The sequence below is a fragment of the Papio anubis genome, chromosome 15 (genome assembly GCF_008728515.1).
Source record: "Papio anubis isolate 15944 chromosome 15, Panubis1.0, whole genome shotgun sequence".
NCBI lineage: Eukaryota > Metazoa > Chordata > Mammalia > Primates > Cercopithecidae > Papio > Papio anubis.
The window spans coordinates 48,215,693-48,234,142 of record NC_044990.1 but is presented as its reverse complement, the minus strand read 5'-3'; the positions used below and the strand labels follow the sequence as shown (position 1 = coordinate 48,234,142).

General features: G+C 34.8%; 1 protein-coding gene across 1 annotated transcript in view; it reads left to right on the top strand.

The window, feature by feature from the left end:
• Nucleotides 1–18,450, top strand: part of LOC101027015 (kelch-like protein 1) — a 196,804-nt gene that overhangs the window by 139,970 nt on the left and 38,384 nt on the right. Inside the window, exon 2 of the mRNA XM_031655882.1 lies at nucleotides 12,687–12,869. Within this exon, the coding sequence (XP_031511742.1) occupies nucleotides 12,687–12,869 (183 nt within the window). The remainder of the gene's footprint in view (nucleotides 1–12,686; nucleotides 12,870–18,450) is intronic.

Below are 18,450 nucleotides of genomic sequence, written 5' to 3'. Positions count from 1 at the left end.
CCTCCAGGAGATCCTATTACTATTACTAGTAATCACTATTACTAGTAATCACTATTAGTAGTAATCACTATAACTATTAATCACTATTAATAGTAATTAGTATTACTAGTAATAAAGTAATATCCTGGAGCATATTACTTTAATAGTATTCCACCCAATGAAATATTATTCATCAATAAAAAACAATGAAATTCTGTAATTTGCGACATGAATGACCCTGGAGGATATTACTTTAAATAAAAAAATATATATGTGTGTGTATATATATACACACACACTTATATATACACACACACACAATGGAATACTATGTATACATATATACACACACATAAGATGTATATATATATATAATATACATATATATATGTAATCACATTTTTGTTTATCCATTCAGACTTTGATGAACACTTAGGCTGATTAGCAATTTTGCCTATTGTTAATAGTGCTGTAATAAAATGGGGTTGCAGATATATTTTCAACACACTCATCTCATTTCCTTTGGGCATATACCCTGTAGTGGAATTGCTGGATCATATGATAGTCTGTTTTTTCTTAAGAGTCTCCATACTGATCTATAATGGCTATACTAATTTACATTCCCACCAGTGTAATATAAGAGTTTCTCTTTCTTCATATTCTCACCAGTATTTGTTATAGTTCCTTTTTGATAACAACCAATCTAACAGTTATAAGGTGATATTTTATTGTGATTTTGATTCGCATTTATCTGATGATTAATGAAGTTGAGCATTTTTCATTTTTCTTCATATATCTGTTGGCCATTTGCATGTCTTCTATTGAGAAATATCTATTCAGTTCTTTTGCCTATTTTAAATTCAAATTGGTTTTTTCTTTCTTTTTTTTTTTTTTTTTTTTGCTATTGACTTGCTTGAGTTTCTTATGTATTCTGAATGTTATCCCCTTGTCAGGTGCATAGTTTGCAAATATTTTCTCCCACACGGTAAGCTGTCTCTTCACTTTTTGATTGTTCTTTTCTTGTACAGAGGTTTTGTTGTTGTTGTTGTTGTTTGCTTGTTTGTTTGTTTGTTTTGAGATAGAGTCTTGCTCTGTCACTCAGTCTGGAGTGCAGTGGTGCAATCTCGGCTCACTTCAAACTCTGCCTGCTAGGTTCAAGTGATTCTCCCTGACTCAGCCTCCTGAGTAGCTGGTATTACAGGCACCCGCCACCATGCCCGGCTACTTTTTGTATTTTTTTTTAGTACAGACCAGGTTTCGCCATGTTGGCCAGGCTGGTCTTGAACTCTTGACCTTATGTGATCTGCCCACCTTGGCCTCCCAAAGTGCTGGAATTACAAGTGTGAGTCACCACGCCCGGCCTGCACAGAAGTTTTTAGGTTGATATAAACATGAAGTGGCATTGTTTGGAGTAATACTCGAGGTCCCTTGCCTCATGCCAAGGAAATCAAGTACATAGACACACATGGAGTGAAGTTTAGAGTGGAGGTTTAATAGGAAAATGAAAGAGAAAAGAGAATAACTGTCTCTCCTGAAGAGACAGAGGAGTGCCCAAGTGGGTCTTCCAGTTTGTGGTGAAATGCACAGATTTTGTAGACTAGCTATAGGAGGCGGTATCTGATTTACATAGGGCCCAAAGATTGGTTGGGCCAGGTGTGACATTCACCTAGCTCAAAGAAGCTGGCTGCCCCACCCTAATCTTTTATTATGCAAATAGGTTTTCTATCTGGCAGGCATCATGTTGTCTGTTCCTTACTGTACACGTGGTTGGCAATGAAAACGGAAGATGGAGTTGCCATGTTGAACATGCCTGGCCTCTAGGTAGCCTTTTCCTGTTGTCATGGTTGCCAACATTCACCTGGGCAAGCTTCCAGCTTGCTTATCTATGTCTGCAGCTCGATTTTACAGGCTGCTTTTTTTTCGGAAAAGAAATGATTTGGGGGCTGCATTTTATCAAAAGGGAAACCTTACCAACAACATCCTTACCCTCACTATCTGCCTAAATAATTTCTTTCTAACTCCTATACCATTCCTGCTTGTCTATTTTTACATATGTTTCCTGTGCTTTTGAGATCTCATCCAAAAAAGTCCTTGCCCAGACCAATGTCATGAACGATTTTCGCTATGTTTTCCTCCAGTAATGTTATAGTTTTAGGTCTTACATTTAAGACTTTGTCTATTTTTAGTTGATTTTAAGTAGTGAGAGATAGGGATGTTGTTTCACTCTTCTGCATGTGAATACCCGGTTTTCCAAGCATCATGTATTGTGGGATCTGCGTGCCTTTATCAAAAATCAGTTGGCCATAAATGCATAGATTTATTTATTGGTTTTCTAGTCTGTTCGATTGGTCTATGTATCTATTTTTATGCCTGTACCATGCTGTGTTGGTTAATATTGCTTTGTAGCATAGCTCATTTTATTTATTTATTTTTGAAATACGGGCTTGCTGTGTCACCAAGGCTAGAGTGCAGTGATGTGAGTACAGGTCATTGCCGACTCTAACTCCTTGTCTCAAGTGACCCTCCTGCCATAGCTGCTGATGAAGATAGGATTCCAGGAGTTTCCAGGAGTTTACCATCATACACAGCTTTTGTTTTCTTTTCTTCTTCTTCCTTTTTTTTTTTTTTTTTCTTTTTTTTTTGTAAAGAAGGGGTCTCACATTGTTGTCAGGCTGGTCTCAAACTCCTGGCTTCAAGAAATCTTCCTGCTTTGACCACCCAAAGTGCTAGGACTACAGGTGGGAACCACCACACCGAGCACAGTATATTTTAAAGTCAGGTAGTGTAACGCCTCCAGCTAGTTTATTTATTTATTTTTTTACTCAAAATGGCTTTGGATATTTGGGATCTTTTCCACATAAATTTCATACAAATTTCAAGATTGCTTTCAGCATTATTTGAAAAATGTCATTAGTATTTTGATAGTGATTTTATTGAATCTGCAGATCACTGGAGGTGGTATGAGCATTAAAATAATTATTATTCTAACTAATGATCATAGGATAACTTTTCATTTATTAATCTCCTCTTCAATTGCTTTCATCAGTATTTTGTAGTTTTCATTGTAGGAATCTTGCACCCTCTGTACTATCTTCATATTTAGGGTCTTTAAAATAGATGTTATAAATGTGATTACTTTATTGATTTCTTTTTCAGATAGTTTGCTGTTGAGTAATGATTTTTACATTTTGATTTTATATCTTGAAACTTTACTGAATTTATTTATTATTTCCAACAGATTTTAGGTGGACTCTATAAGGTTTTCTACATATAAAATCATCATCTGCAAACACGGACAATTTAATTTTTCCCTTTTCAGTTTGAATATCCTTTCTTTTCATGCCTAAACGCTCTGGTGAGGATTTCCACTGTGAAAATTTTTATATCATCTTGCTGAATTGACCCCTGTATCATCATATAATGACCATCTTTGTATTGTCTTCCATTTTGTCTTAAAGTCTATTTTATCTGATATAACTATTATAGTTGGTCCTGTTCTTTTTTGGTTTCTAGTTTTATAAGTGTATCCTTTCAGCTAATCCCTGTCTTTTAATTAAATAATTTAATTTATTTTCGTTAAAGGTAATTATTGACAGGGAAGAATTTACTACTGCCATTGTGCTTGTTTTCTGGTTGTTTGGTAGATTCTTTCTTACTTTGTTCTCTCTTTCAGTCTTCCTTTGAGGTTAAGTGATTTTTCTCTAGTACTATGTTTTGATTTCTTGCTTTTTATTTATTTAATAATAATATTATTATTACCATTATTATTTTAGAGATGTAGTCTTGCTCTGTCACCCCGGCTGGAGTGGAGTGGTGCATTCTTGGCTCACTGCACCCTCCTTTTGGGTTCAAGCAATTCTCCTGTCTCAGTCTCCTAATTAGCTGGGACTACGGGTGCACGGCACCACGCCTGGCTAATTTTTTAGTATTTTTAGCAGATACAGGGTTTCAGCGTGTTGCTCAGGCTGGTCTCGAACTCCTGAGCTCAGGTAATCCGCCCATCTTGGCCTCCCAAAGTACTAGCATTACAGGCATGAGCCATTGTGCCTGGCCGCTTTTTATTGTTAATGTATCTATTATAGGCTTTTGCTTTTTAGTTACCATAAGGGTTACAAAATACACCTTATAATAACAAGTTATTTTAAACTGATAACAACTTAACTTTCATTGCAAAGTAAAGAAACAAGCAAAAACACTGTACACTTTATTCTCTCCCAACACTTAAAACTTTTTATGTCACTGTTCACATGTTGATATTGCCTATTTCTGAAAAAATATATAGTTATTATTTTAATAGTATCCTCTTTTAATCTTTTTATTCTAAAGATATATGTGGTTTATCTACCATAATTACAGTTTCAGAATCACAATCACGTTCACATTCTTTTGGTTTGAAGAACTCTTGCTAGCATTTTTTTAGATGTATTTTATTTTTATTTGGGCCACTTTTTGAACTTTGAATTTTTGAACTTTGAATTTTTTTGTAAAAATGACTCCATGTTGTTTAAAATAGTGTGTGTCTGACACAAAATATGTGAGCATTTTTTAAACGGTAGAAAATAACAAATGTTCAATTTCCTACTACTCAGAAATATTTTTTAAAATTAAAATACATATATCTCTAATGCAAATATAATCCAAATATATATATATATATATATATATATATATATATATAGCCTGAAATAAACACTAAATTTGCTGGACTCAAAAAAATAGTTAAATTTTTTCACTTAAATAAAGTCATCTTTTACTATATTCAGGTCTTTGCCTAAGAACTATGTATGTAAGAGTGACTTCTTTATCTGATATTGCAAAATGTTCTTTAAAATATTTTTCTTGGCCCGGCATGGTGACTCACGCCTGTAATCCCAGCACTCTGGGAGGCCGAGGCAGGCAGATCACAAGGTCAGGAGATCAAGACCATCCTGGCTAACACGGTGAAACCCCATCTTTACTAAAAATACAAAAAAATTAGCCAGGCGTGGTGGTGGCCACCTGTAGTCCCAGCTACTCAGGAGACTGAGGCAGGAGAATGGCATAAATCTGGAAGTCAGAGCTTGCAGTGAACCGAGATCGCACTACTGCACTCCAGCCTGGGTGACACAGCAAGACTCCAACTCAAAAAATATATATATATACACACACACTTATTGTAATATATATTATATAAAAATATTAATATATGTATATTATATATATTTTTGAGATGGAATCTGGCCATATATATATATTTGACCCTTATATATATAGGTGTTAAAACAAAAGCTAACCCTTATCACTGAGAAAAAAAAAAAAACTGCTTTCAAATGTATTTTGCCATTTTCGTTAATCTCTTAGTCACTCACATTAAAAAAGAAAAAAAAAAAAAAGAAAACTAGCCATCCAGAAATTCTTGTTTGCAATTAATATATCTTACATATTTAAATGATTCTAAAAGTATTTTATTTACTATATTTACTGTAATCTTTAGTATTGTCATAATGGACAAAATTGTGCTGCCAGAGAAATAGAAGTATGTATGTATTCTGGTTACAGCAGTTATTTTACGTTTTGTTTGTTTCTCATGAGCTCTGGAAACTATTTAATATTCAAAAATTACAAATTACGCCACAAATATTTACTAAATCTGTGTGCCAGACATTCTGTTAGGTTTTGGGATATAAATTCTATTGCTGGTTTATTTAGTGGTAGCAATTCGAACAACACATTTGTGTGGTCTACGGAAACTAAAGCGAAAAGTAAACAAAAACACATAACAAACTTAAATTAGTATCTGACCAAAGAATCTTGTCATAAAATATTTTTATGCATTTATTCAACAAATAGTTGTTGAACTCCCAGAATGTTTGACATGGCAGAGATGTATTTAAACCTATATACTACATGTTAGGGTAACCTCACCTCCACTCCACCAAGCCGTAAGGATTGAGATAAGTATTTCCCCTCAGCACCGCACAATATACTTATGTAACAAATGCACATATACCCCCGACTCTATTTTCAAAAGTAAAAATAAAAAACAGTACACTGAAAAAAAAAAAAAAAAAGGCTTTCCTAAAAGAGCGATATTTAAACTGAATTCTGAAGGAGTAGTTAGCCATGGGAATGTCAACGTGTTGTGCAGGTTCCAAGTACACAAACGTGTGTGTGTGGAATGCTATAGAAGAAAGTGGTGTTGTCTCCGGAATTGGTGGGTTCTTGGTCTCACTGACTTCAAGAATGAAGCCGTGGACCCTCGCTATGACTGTTTCAGTTCTTAAAGATGATGTGTCCGGAGTTTGTTCCTTCAGACGTTCAGATGTGTCTGGAGCTTCTTCCTTCTGGTGGGTTTGTAGTCTCGCTGACAGCAGTGAAGCTGCAGACCTTCGTGGTGAGTGTTACAGCTCTTAAAGAAGGCGTGTCTGGAGTTGTTCATTCTTCCCGGTGGGTTTGTGGTCTCGCTGGCTTCAGGAGTGAAACTGCAGACCTTCACAGTGAGTATTACAGCTCATAAACGCAGCGTGGACCCAAAACAGTGAGCAGCAGCAAGATTTATTACAAAGAGCAAAACAACAAACCTTCCACAGTTTGGAAGGGGACCTGAGTGTGTTGCCACTGCTGACTCCAGCAGCCTGCTTTTATTCCCTTATCTGACCCCCTCCCACATCCTGCTGATTGGTCCATTTTATAGAGAGCTGATTGGTCCGTTTTGACAGAGTGCTGATTGGTGCGTTTACAATCCCTGAGCTAGACACACAGTGCTAGATGGAAAAGTTCTCCAAGTTCCCACTAGGTTAGCTAGACACAGAGTTAGCTATATACAGAGTACCAATTGGTGTGTTTACAAACCCTGAGCTAGACACAGAGTCCTGATTGGTGTGTTTATAATCCCTTAGCTAGAGGTAAAATTTCCCCAAGTCCCCACCAGACTCACAAGTCCAGCTGGCTTCACCCAGTGGTTCCCGCACCTGAGCTGCAGGCAGAGTTGCCTGCCAGTCGTGCCATGTGCACCCGTACTCCTCAGCTCTTGGGCGGTTGATAGGACCAGGCTTCATGGACCAGGGGGCAGTGCCCCTCAGGGAGGCTTGGGCCGCAGGGGAGCCCACTGCCGGGCGTCGGGGGAACGGGGGGCTCGGACAAGGCGGGCTGCAGGTCCTGAGCCCTGCCCCGCAAGGAGGCAGCTGAGGTCCGGCAAGAACTCCAGCGCAGTGCCGGCCCACGGACACCCTCTGCAGCTGCTGGCCCGGGTGCTAAACTCCTCACTGCCCTGGGCCGGTGGCTACCGCCCACCCACTCCGTGTGCAAAGCCCCCCAAGTCTGTGCCCGTGCCCACTGGAACTCCCGCTGGACTGTGAAGGCGAGGGGCAGCTCCGGTTCCCACCCACGCCTCCCCCTCCACACCTCTCTGCAAGCAGAGGGAGCAGGCTCCCGCCTCCGCCAGCCCAGAGAGGGGCTTCCACACTGCTGTGGCGTGCTGAAGCACTCCTCAAGCGCCGCCAGAGTGGACCCTGAGGCCGAGGAGGCGCTGAGAGTGAGGGCTGTTAGCACATTGTCGCCTCTCAGTATGACGCATTGCAGAAACTGGAATTATTTAGTGTAGCTAAAATTAGAGCTTGGTTTGAAGGATCATACAAATTGTAGAAAGCATCAGATCATACAGGAACTTACAATGTGTGATACGGATTTCTGAACAAGAAGCCATTGAAGACTGAGGAACTAGTTGGCAATGGGAAGAAATAATAACAATTTTAGATTTGCATTCAGTAGGTAGGTCGTAAAGTAAAAAAAAAAAAAAAAAAAAAAAAAAAAAAAGACGAGTAATTATGTGTTTCATATATATTTTTTCTTAGTAGTAAACAATCTATTATTGCAGAAATAAATATTTCCTTGAGAAAGTAACTAAATTATTCCTGATTCCAATATTGTTTAACAAAGAAATAGGGAAACAAGTTTCATTTCAGAATCGTTTGGTACAGTGAAAGTAAAGAATATTGAGTCCTGAACTGTTTAGAAGAGGAACAGTAAAGTATGTTGGTCAGTTCTCAGCAGTTAATGAGAGAAAATTAAAATAAATGCTAAAGATAGTCACAAGAAAGACACTAATGTCCTTGTTAAGAGTAGTTCCGTTAGATGGGCAGTTATGGAAATCCAACTGCAATAGATTAAGGCGTATTAGGAGGGTCAGGAACTGAAGTTCAGACGGTCAGGAACTGAAGTTCAGACGTGAAGACAATTCTTTCAAGACATGTGGGTATTGAAGGAAATGAAATAGTATACCTATGGTTTGAGGAGTTCAAGAGATCAAAACAACTTTATTCATTTTATTTTTATACATGTTAGGTTGAAGAAGGCAAACATGTCTTTAAATTTGATAAGAAGTCATATTGCACTTTTAAAATTGTATTTCTTGTAACTTCAAGGTTTGTATTATTGCACCAAAATAAAGACAAATGTTAGAGTTTCAGATCATTGTATTAGGGACTCTTAGATTGGAAAGAGACTACAGTTTGTTTGTTTGTTTTTTTCAATTGTTACACAAAATTGGACAAAACAATGAAATAATCCACTGCCTGGTTTTTATTTAACACCTACAGAAAACATGATAAATACATAATGTAAATTTAGTAAAATGTTAAAGTCTCCTTTTTAAATTAGTAGGTTGGATATGTGATGGGAAGAAGGTTAAATAATAAACATTATCTTAAAAATTGTAAGTGTTCTGATGTGAAAATTCATTTTAAAATTCCGTATTTCGTGTAAAGTTGAGGAAAAAGAATCCTACTAAAGTCTTAGATCATGAAATGATATGTGAGGAAATGTGTGAGAGAAAATCAAGGGAAACAAACATAACCATTTATCTGAAAGATCAATGACCTTGAAGAGAAGTAATTTGTTCTCCCATATAACATGAAGAGACTTAATGCATAAGAACTTTTAGGAAAAAAATCCAGGAGAGAACTTGAACTTATTTATTTATTTTTTTTGAGCCTTGTATCTAACTCTCTGTTCTTTTAATCCCACTCTTTCAAATTGCTTTCAAATTTGTCAGAAAAAGTCCAAGTCTACATTATATTTGAGATTGATTATTTTAACTAGATTAGGTTAAAAAAGGTACTATCTTGACAGTAGTTAACTTTTTGACTTTGAATAACTCTTTTCAAATACTATGTCCCCGCCCCCCATCCCCCCCCACCCCCACCACCCCAGGGTCTCACCAAGCTCTATTTCTTTCTTTTCTATTTCTTTCTGTTCTATTTATGTCACTCTTTGCTTTAATAGTACACCCACCACAACTTGGACAACTAAAGACAAAGTAAATTAATTAATTTTCTTAATAATTTTTCCTAGATTATGAAATCTTAATCAGGTATATAAATTTCTGCCCAGACTGCGCACGGTGGCTCACGCCTATAATCCCAGCACTTTGGGAGGCCGAGGTGGGCAGATCACCTGAGGTCAGGAGTTTGAGACCAGCCTGACAAACGTAGTGAAATCCCGTCTCTACTAAAAACACAAAAATGAGCTGGGCTTGGTGGTAGGCGCCTGTAATCCCAGCTACTCAGGAGGCTGAGGCAGGAGAATCGCTTGAACCTGGGAGGCAGAGGTTGCAGTGAGCCAACATCGCGCCACTGCACTCCAGTCCGGGCGACAGAGTGACTTTGTCTCAAAAAAAAAAAAAAAAAGTTGCTAACAAGAATATTTCATTTAACCTGTGATTAATTAATATAAGGACTTACATAGAGCTTTTATCTCAAATCCTATTTAAGTTAATCTGGAGCCATTCTTTAGAGGTGTTTCTCATATCTTGAATTTTAAACCCTTATCATGCAGTCTGAGTACCTGACCAGAAGCATCAGGGTTTCCTTTTGGAGCAGTTTTGGTCTACTTGGCAGCCTTCAAATCCTGACTTAATTATCCTTTGTACTTGAGAGTCAGTAATATGGTCATTTTAAAACTTAAAATGCACTCTGCAATGCATATTGTGACTTTTCTATTCAATGTGTTAACATGTGGAAGAATTCTGCTATTCTTGCTACACGTGCATGAGCCTGAATTCTTAAAATATGCTGAGAAGTGGCCATATTCTGGGGTTGTAATTTGCAAACTTGTGAAAGGCAAACATATGGTTCAGCAAAATTTGTATTAATTTCAAATATTTAAAGGAGAGCTTGTAAAGTCTGATGAAAATAACCATATTGTGTGGATAAATACTGCAGATAACAGAGAAAACACGTAATAACAGTGGATTTAGAATTTAGTAAGCCTTTCCGTCATTTTTTTTGAATTTTCTATGTGCACAAACGCATCTTCTGGAAATAATATCAATTACGTATTTTCTTATTCAAAAATAATGGGTTGATTATTTTGTTGTTTACATTTTACTGGTAAGGCTCTCCAAATTTTTTTATTTTGCATAGCTGTGGTTCTGAATCTCAAGAGGAAGAGGTTCAATAAAATATAATGTTTTCCAAATAAGTATATTAGGTGGTTCTATATGATTAAAACGTGTTTAAGTCCAGTTTCGCTGGAATCTCTTTCCTGACGTATCTAACAAATTTTCGAAAATTCTTGGCTGCTATTTCTTCAGATAGCTTTTGTCCCATCATCTCTCCCCCCTACTTTTAAGATTACAAAATATATTAATTACATGAATATTATAATTTTACTTTGTTTTGTTTTCTATTTTTTAATCTAAATAACTTAGTCTGAGTATTTTCTATTAATTTCTTTTTCTTTTTCTTTTCTTTTTTTTTTTTTTTTTTTGAGACGGAGTCTCGCTCTGTCGCCCAGGCTGGAGCTCAGTGGCCGGATCTCAGCTCATTGCAAGCTCCGCCTCCCGGGTTTATGCCATTCTCCTGCCTCAGCCTCCAGAGTAGCTGGGACTACAGGCGCCCGCCACCTCGCCCGGCTAGTTTTTTGTATTTTTTTTAGTAGAGACGGGGTTTCACCATGTTAGCCAGGATGGTGTCGATCTCCTGACCTCGTGATCCGCCCGTCTCGGCCTCCCAAAGTTCTGGGATTACAGGCTTGAGCCACTGCGCCCGGCCTAATTTATTTTTCATATCGTCGGGTTTTTTTTTTGTCTTTTATCTACCAGTTAATTTTGCGTATCAGAATCTTAAGTTATTGTATTGCCTTATTTTTTTCCATTTGATTTTTTTCATATGACTTGAAATTATCCAGCTTATTATCTGTATTAAAAGATTAATGAAAGTTATTTTTATGTCTATTAAGTAATAATTGTGATCCATATATTCGAACGTATCTGTAGCACCTGGGAGAATGTTTCTGTTGTCCGTTTTTCTCAATGTGTCCAGTGTTTCTTAATGTGTCAAGTTTCTCTACAGACCTACTATTTTTTTCCTTTAATGACAGGCATTATATATAAGAAATCACGGAATCCATATAAGAATGTCTTTTTCTAAATAAAAGCTATATTGTTTGCTGGTACTTCAATTAAAAGTTCAGCTTAATGAAATCAGAGATTTTCACTGATACGACTCTAGGTTTCAGTCTTTGTATTATCCTCAGAAGAACTGCTTAGCTGCCACATTATGTTGAGCTCCTTGGACTCTCACCCTATGTGGTTAATAACTAGTAAATACCTTGAGAGGGAAAGAATACAAAGGGAATAACTTTTAGATGGATGACTCTACTGAATTTATCTGTATTTCAGGATCTTGGTTTTCTAAGTCCTGATTGCCTCAGTAGATCCTATGGAATGCAAATAATTATTTTGATATTGTATGTAACTTTTTTGTGGTTTTCTTGGAGAGGGATTTAGTCAGCTTCAAATTACTACATTGCAATTGGAACCAGAATTCTCCATCTTACTTTCTAAGATATTTATCATGAAGTAAGCAATTTTAGTATTAATTTTATGAGCCTAATTAATATTTAATTTTAGGTTATTTAAGGAATTGTCATCAGAACACTAGATTGGGTCTGCTAGGCTTTGTCATGTGTCTATCATGTAACTTGAATATTGAGTCTTCCCTATGGTGCAGTATGGCATTTATTAAAGTTTTTTCTTTTTTTTGAAACAGTCTATGCCATTAATACATGAAGTGACAAAACTCAAGTATCATGGACTTTTCAAAATCATAAAGTTTATTAAAATAGTTATTATTGATTAGTTATTCTAAGTACTGAGCTAATACATTCTATTTTTTTTTGTTTAATAGTGGGGTACAGAACGTGGAACTCAATAATTCACTTACAAATTTAAGTGTCAGTATTATTTGCAAACCAGGTTTCATATTTTTTCATGATAAAAATCACCTATTTCTGCAAAGCAACATTTACTATGACATCTCAATAATCCTAACTATTTAGAATAGTATAATTATCTTCCTCAATATCAAATGAATGAAATTAGCATTTCATTGCTAATTAATTTTAGAATAGGTATGTAAATAATTTACTATTTCTGTGATATTTCAGGTTTACTAATAATGTCCTAATCAATACAGACAACATATTTTTAAACCTTTTTTTAAACAAGAAAAAAGAACTTTTCCATTTATTTATTATTTCCTAGAGCAAATCACTTAACCCACAATAGATTATTTGGACCTTTGTTTATTGAACTTGTATTAAAATATAAACATAAACACAGATATATTAATTTTCTTAAGAAAATGATAACAACCTGTATGTTATTCTAGATAATTGGCTCTTTATAAATCCCTTTATTATTTTGTGTGTGTGTGTGTGGTTTATAGGCTGTCATCAACTGGCCACTCAATGACACCTCAAAGTGATTTGGACTCCAGTAGCTCTGAAGAATTCTATCAAGCTGTTCATCATGCTGAGCAAACCTTCAGAAAGATGGAAAGTTATTTGAAGCAGCAGCAACTTTGTGATGTTATCCTGATTGTTGGGAACCGAAAGATACCTGCACATAGGTACAGTAGTCTGCCTCTACTGGAAACATGCATTCACATGTTTAAAAGTGACAGACTGGCTTGCAGATTGCAAAGTATTATATGATTATGGAAATAAGGATTCACATTTTTAAGAGATGTTTTTGTTATCATTTGTTTTGTTTATACTTGTTTTTTTCTTATTTTTCTCCTGCGGAAAAGTTGAAATGCTATTTTAGGTAATAATTTTTTGAAAAACAAAACAATTATAAAGTGTTTAAAACTAAAACTACTTGTAACTAGGGCTGATAGCTGTGGAGGAAAAATGTTATTATCTGGGACTGTGGGATTCAAAATCATACTAATTTTAGGCACACTAATTTGGGAATTGTGCCTAAAATCTGAAATGAAATATGCTATTCCATCAGAAACTAAAGAAAGATTATCTTAGTTATATATTTATATCAACTAATAAATTAAGGTATTTCCTATTGACATTTTCATTTAATATTTATTTAAAATTAAATTGTTTCATACTGATATTATTTTTAAAGCCATAACACATTTGAAACCTAATAGTTCTATGCATTAAAATGAATCCAGAAAAACATGGCTGTATATCTACCATGATAGAAATATTGCAATATGGACGTTGAATTTAAGTCGGTGTCTTGAAATGCATGGGGAAGGACATTTGACACAATAACTACTGTAGGTGATTTAGAGTCCAATCTGTCAGTTAACTATTTAAAGCATTTTGATAATATATTATTGATTTTATTTTTCAAATATAACTGCAAAGTTGAGTTACCATTTGCAAGAGAATTCACAAATAGTCATTATTATTGAGATAATTATTCATTGTCATAATATGTGTGGCAAAACCACAAATTATCCCGAGCTAGCATCTAAATAGCATCTAGATAATAATTCAATTATATTCTTCAGAGTAAGAGCTATTCTTGAGAGTGTAATTAAATTTACTTCACTTAACTTATAAATTAAATCATATTGTATGTATTGTTTGAGAAGACAGGAGGTGTCAGTCAACTCAAAAATATATTAACACATCAGATGTTCATTAATTTTTTTAAAAGAAAAGTGTTTCCTATAATTTCTACAATCTTGTAGTCTTTTACTGGTCTTAATTCAATATTTTCTTTTTCATTTGAAACATTTTTATCCAATCTGGCGAGCAATTATTCTATATTCATAATATTCTACATTGTTTTCTTTATTACTCTTTATATACATTAGTTATTTCCTAAATAGTTTATTTAGTTATGCAAATTGTTTACAATATTCTTATTGGATGAGAAATCAATATTCTTGGTTTATATTATTCTAAAACATTTGAGCAATGTATTACTTTTACATGTATTATTCTGAACATATAAATAATATATTTAGAATATATTAAACTAAATACATTATTATGGATCATTGATGTGTTTCTTAAGTATGATACAAAAAATTAGTTTTTAAAAATCATTATGGCTAACTCAATTCAAATAAAGTTTTATCTTTTCTTTACACTGTTAAGTGATAAATTTAGGCACATTACTATTTTAAAGAGTTTATTTGAGCAAACAGCAACTCATAATCAGGTAGCACGAGAGCACAAGCTGTTCAGGGTCCCACCTAAAGAAGACCAGAGGAAAGTTTTCATAAGACACTTGTGGAAACAAGACAAATAAAATATTTGATTGGTTAAAGCAGGGCAAGAGCCTAGTTAGAGGTTGGTTGGTGGTTTCTGATTGGTTAAATTACTCTGAGTTGGTTTTTGCTTGGTTTAGGTAGAAAATAAAAACCTGGAGATGTCTCAGCCTAATGACCTCTCAATTAATTTGTTAACACTATAGTTTAAAATTTTAGTACTAATTATTTTACAAGTAATGTACATCTTAGAATTCTAAGTTAAACAAATATTACTAAATATAAATAAATATTGTGTGACACTTGAAAAGAACAAGCATTGTTGTGAATCATTGCAGGTATTTGATACCACTTTATTGATACTTTTGCCTGATGAAACAGTTGTGATTAATGCACAGCTAGCTCTTGACTTAAAATGAATAATCATTAGTAATAAACTAATACATTTTAACACTCTTATTATATTTTGGTTAGTACAACTAAATATTGTCTTTAAGCAGAATGTATCTGGTATTGGAATCATTACCACTAAAAATTGTGTGGCTATTATAATAATTTCAAATAATATAAAAATAAATAATTTTTATGAAGATTTATAGCTCTTTCAGTAAAGGCATTGCTAGCTAATGTTATTGACACTCGCTCAGTATTCATTCATAATTATATATGTTTAATTTATATTAATAATATTATCTTTCCAAACTGTCAAATTTTGGTTTTAGTTAACATATTACCCTCATTGAAGGAATCTACACAAAATCATTTATTTATGTGCTGCTTATGTTGTATATGTTTTTAACTTGATACTGGTCACAATTATCAATCATTTTATGAGAGGTCATGTTTCTGTAATAGTTTTGTTTGCTGTTAGGCATATTTTTAAGTAGGTAAGGTCTGAAAAGCTAATAATATTTCAGATAACACATCGATATATTTTTGCATGAAAAATAATTAAAATTCTGAATTTCTTTGTGCTTTAGGCCTTGAAGGAAATCTAAGATGAATATAACTTTCTCACAAAATAGCCCAAGATAATTGATCAGCAACAAGTAAACCAAAATATTTGAATGCAAATCATTGAATTTCAAACATGAAAAATATTTTATAGGTAGGCTACCTTTAATCTGAGGTTTAGATGAGGAAAATTAGGCTGACATAGTCAATATTAACAATTGGATATTTGAATTTTCAATGATAGGAAAATTAGGAGGTGTTCACGGCCTTGTCTGATATAATGTACAGATATGAAGTGAAATATGATTGAGCTTGTGAAAGTTTTCTTTCCCCTTAGCCATTATTAAGAATAAGAGCATTTTGCAGACATAAAGGGGGAAATCTTATGTAACTAACATACTTACTCTTGAGTTGGAAATAATGTTATTTATCATTTTATATTCATCAAAACTGTGTGGAATGATCTATGTCAAAAACTTAACAAATTTTATTCCTGTGAGGTTGGGCTCATAAGTAGGAAAGGACGTGTGGCTAACTTTTTTCTGAAATGTATAAACAGATGTATTATTTAAATTTTTACAGCAAGCATGCAATACGTTCATGATCAACTGAAAGCTTAAATGAAGAACAAAATGATATTTGATAGATAGAAAAGTATCCTATTCTACAGAACAAAAACCTTGGCATTTAAAAATGTGTTATATTCTTTTTTCACTGTTGTGCATATTTGACAATAAATTTAGTTATTTCAAGAAGTAATAGGCCGGGCGCGGTGGCTCAAGCCTGTAATCCCAGCACTTTGGGAGGCCGAGACGGGCGGATCACGAGGTCAGGAGATCGACACCATCCTGGCTAACCCCGTGAAACCCCGTCTCTACTAAAAAATACAAAAAACTAGCCGGGCGAGGTGGCGGGCGCCTGCAGTCCCAGCTACTCGGGAGGCTGAGGCAGGAGAATGGCATAAACCCGGGAGGCGGAGCTTGCAGTGAGCTGAGATCCGGCCACTGCACTCCAGCCTGGGTGACAGAGCGAGACTCCGTCTCAAAAAAAAAAAAAAAAAAAAAAAAAAGAAAGAAAAGAAGTATTTATTATTTTAATGTTCTTTATAGTGCACTAGTATGTAGACAGATGAGGCTAAAGTGACAACTGAAATGATGCATTTAGCAGCACTTAAACCACAATTAAATTCATTAAAAAGAAATTACTTACATAAACTACATATATTAATACTCAGGCGTAGGCAAATAATATTGCTTCTCTGTGTTGATGGAAATTTCATTTACGTAGATTATCTTTAACAGAAGAGGAATAACATTTCTTTAATTTTACTAAATCATCCATCCCTAAATCTCTCACTCAGTTTGATAGTTTAAAATAGCTCTGTAGCAACTTCAGAAAAAAATAATTATGAAGCTGAAAAACTTTTGTTTTCTTGATCACTTGGATATCACTTTAATGTTTTGCTTATGTCTATAGTAGATTGTCAGCAGTCCATGAAGCATTTTTCTTTGCACTAATTAAAACAAACAATTATCAAACATAACTCTAGCATTGGCCTATGCCTTGTTGGTGATGCATAATGATTATAAAACATAATGCTTTTCCTTGTAGAGTTTTCAATATACTTGAGGAGTTAAAGATAAACCATAAGATAATTAAATAAATTATTATAGTTGCAGATAACTGCAAGGTAGAATATATGGTTCTAATTCCAAGTTCAAGACATAGTCAAATAAGGAAATGAGCAGCATATGATAGAGTATTATGAAAGTTTTTCAGAGAAATTGAGTGTGAGGTAAGCCGATTGGAAAAGACATGGCATACTATTTTAGGTATCAATAATACTATGGAAAAAACAGAGAACTAAAAAGTTTCTGTTTGCAAAAATTTCAAGGATAATGACTTGGTGGAAATAGAGTTTGTATTGGAAATAACTGGGAAATTAAACCATAAAAATAGGACAAATATGATTATGATAGACCTTAAGAGCCAGGAGATAAGTTTTGTACTCGAAACTATGTCTAATTAGAAGCAATGTAGGTTCTTGAGGAGAGGAATTACATAACTGAGCCAACGATGATGATGATAGTTAACACTCACTGTGTTGATTATGTTCCAGGCCTTGTTTAAAGTGGTTTGCATTTACAAATCATTTTGTCTTTAAAAAACAGAAAATTCTTACTTTCTCACTTTTATCTATAATACGGAAAATGGAGGCATGGAAAACATTTAGAATGTACCCAAGTTATTCACTCAATAATTGGTGAAATTAGAACTCAAACCCAGGCAATCTGGGCACTGAAATAATGACTTTAACAACCACAATAGACTGACTATCATAATTTAGAAAGGTAGTTTTGAAATATGGTATGGTTTTAGAAAATGTGTAAAAGACAGGAACGGCAGAAACTAATGATCTGAGAAACTGTTTTGGTTAATCCAGGCATGAAAGGAAGACTATATGAACATAAGGTATGAGCTGAGCAGTATTTTGAAGGATTCTGTCATAAGCCAGGTTCCCTCATAACAGAGCCTGAGCCTGGAATTCAGGTCTTCATGACTGATTTAAAAGCTGACCTCAGAAGAAACAGAAGCAGGATAGGGTAGAGGAAGGAAAAAATCAAGGATGAAGATTTGCTTCATCTTTATCTCTCCGGAAGCTCTGCATATGACTTCCTGCAGAATGAGTCACACCCCAAAGCAAGAATTTATCCTTATTCTTAGTCAGTGCTTTAAGATCCACCCATAGCTTGAGAGTCAGGAGAGGTGGTGGCAGTTGAAGGATAAAGTGTGAGAAGCAGGAACACATAGACTCCCAAGGAATAAGGAGCTCCTATTAGGTCAAGTCCAGTTCTTGAAAAAAAGGAGCATCTTGGTGCTTTTAGGTACTAACATCACTGCCCTGGGGACATGGGCAGGCCTCATGAAGAGGGCAAGAACACATTCAAACAGAAAGATGGATTTTACATCATATTTGATATAGGAAATAAAGTAGAAAGAAACATAGTGGTAA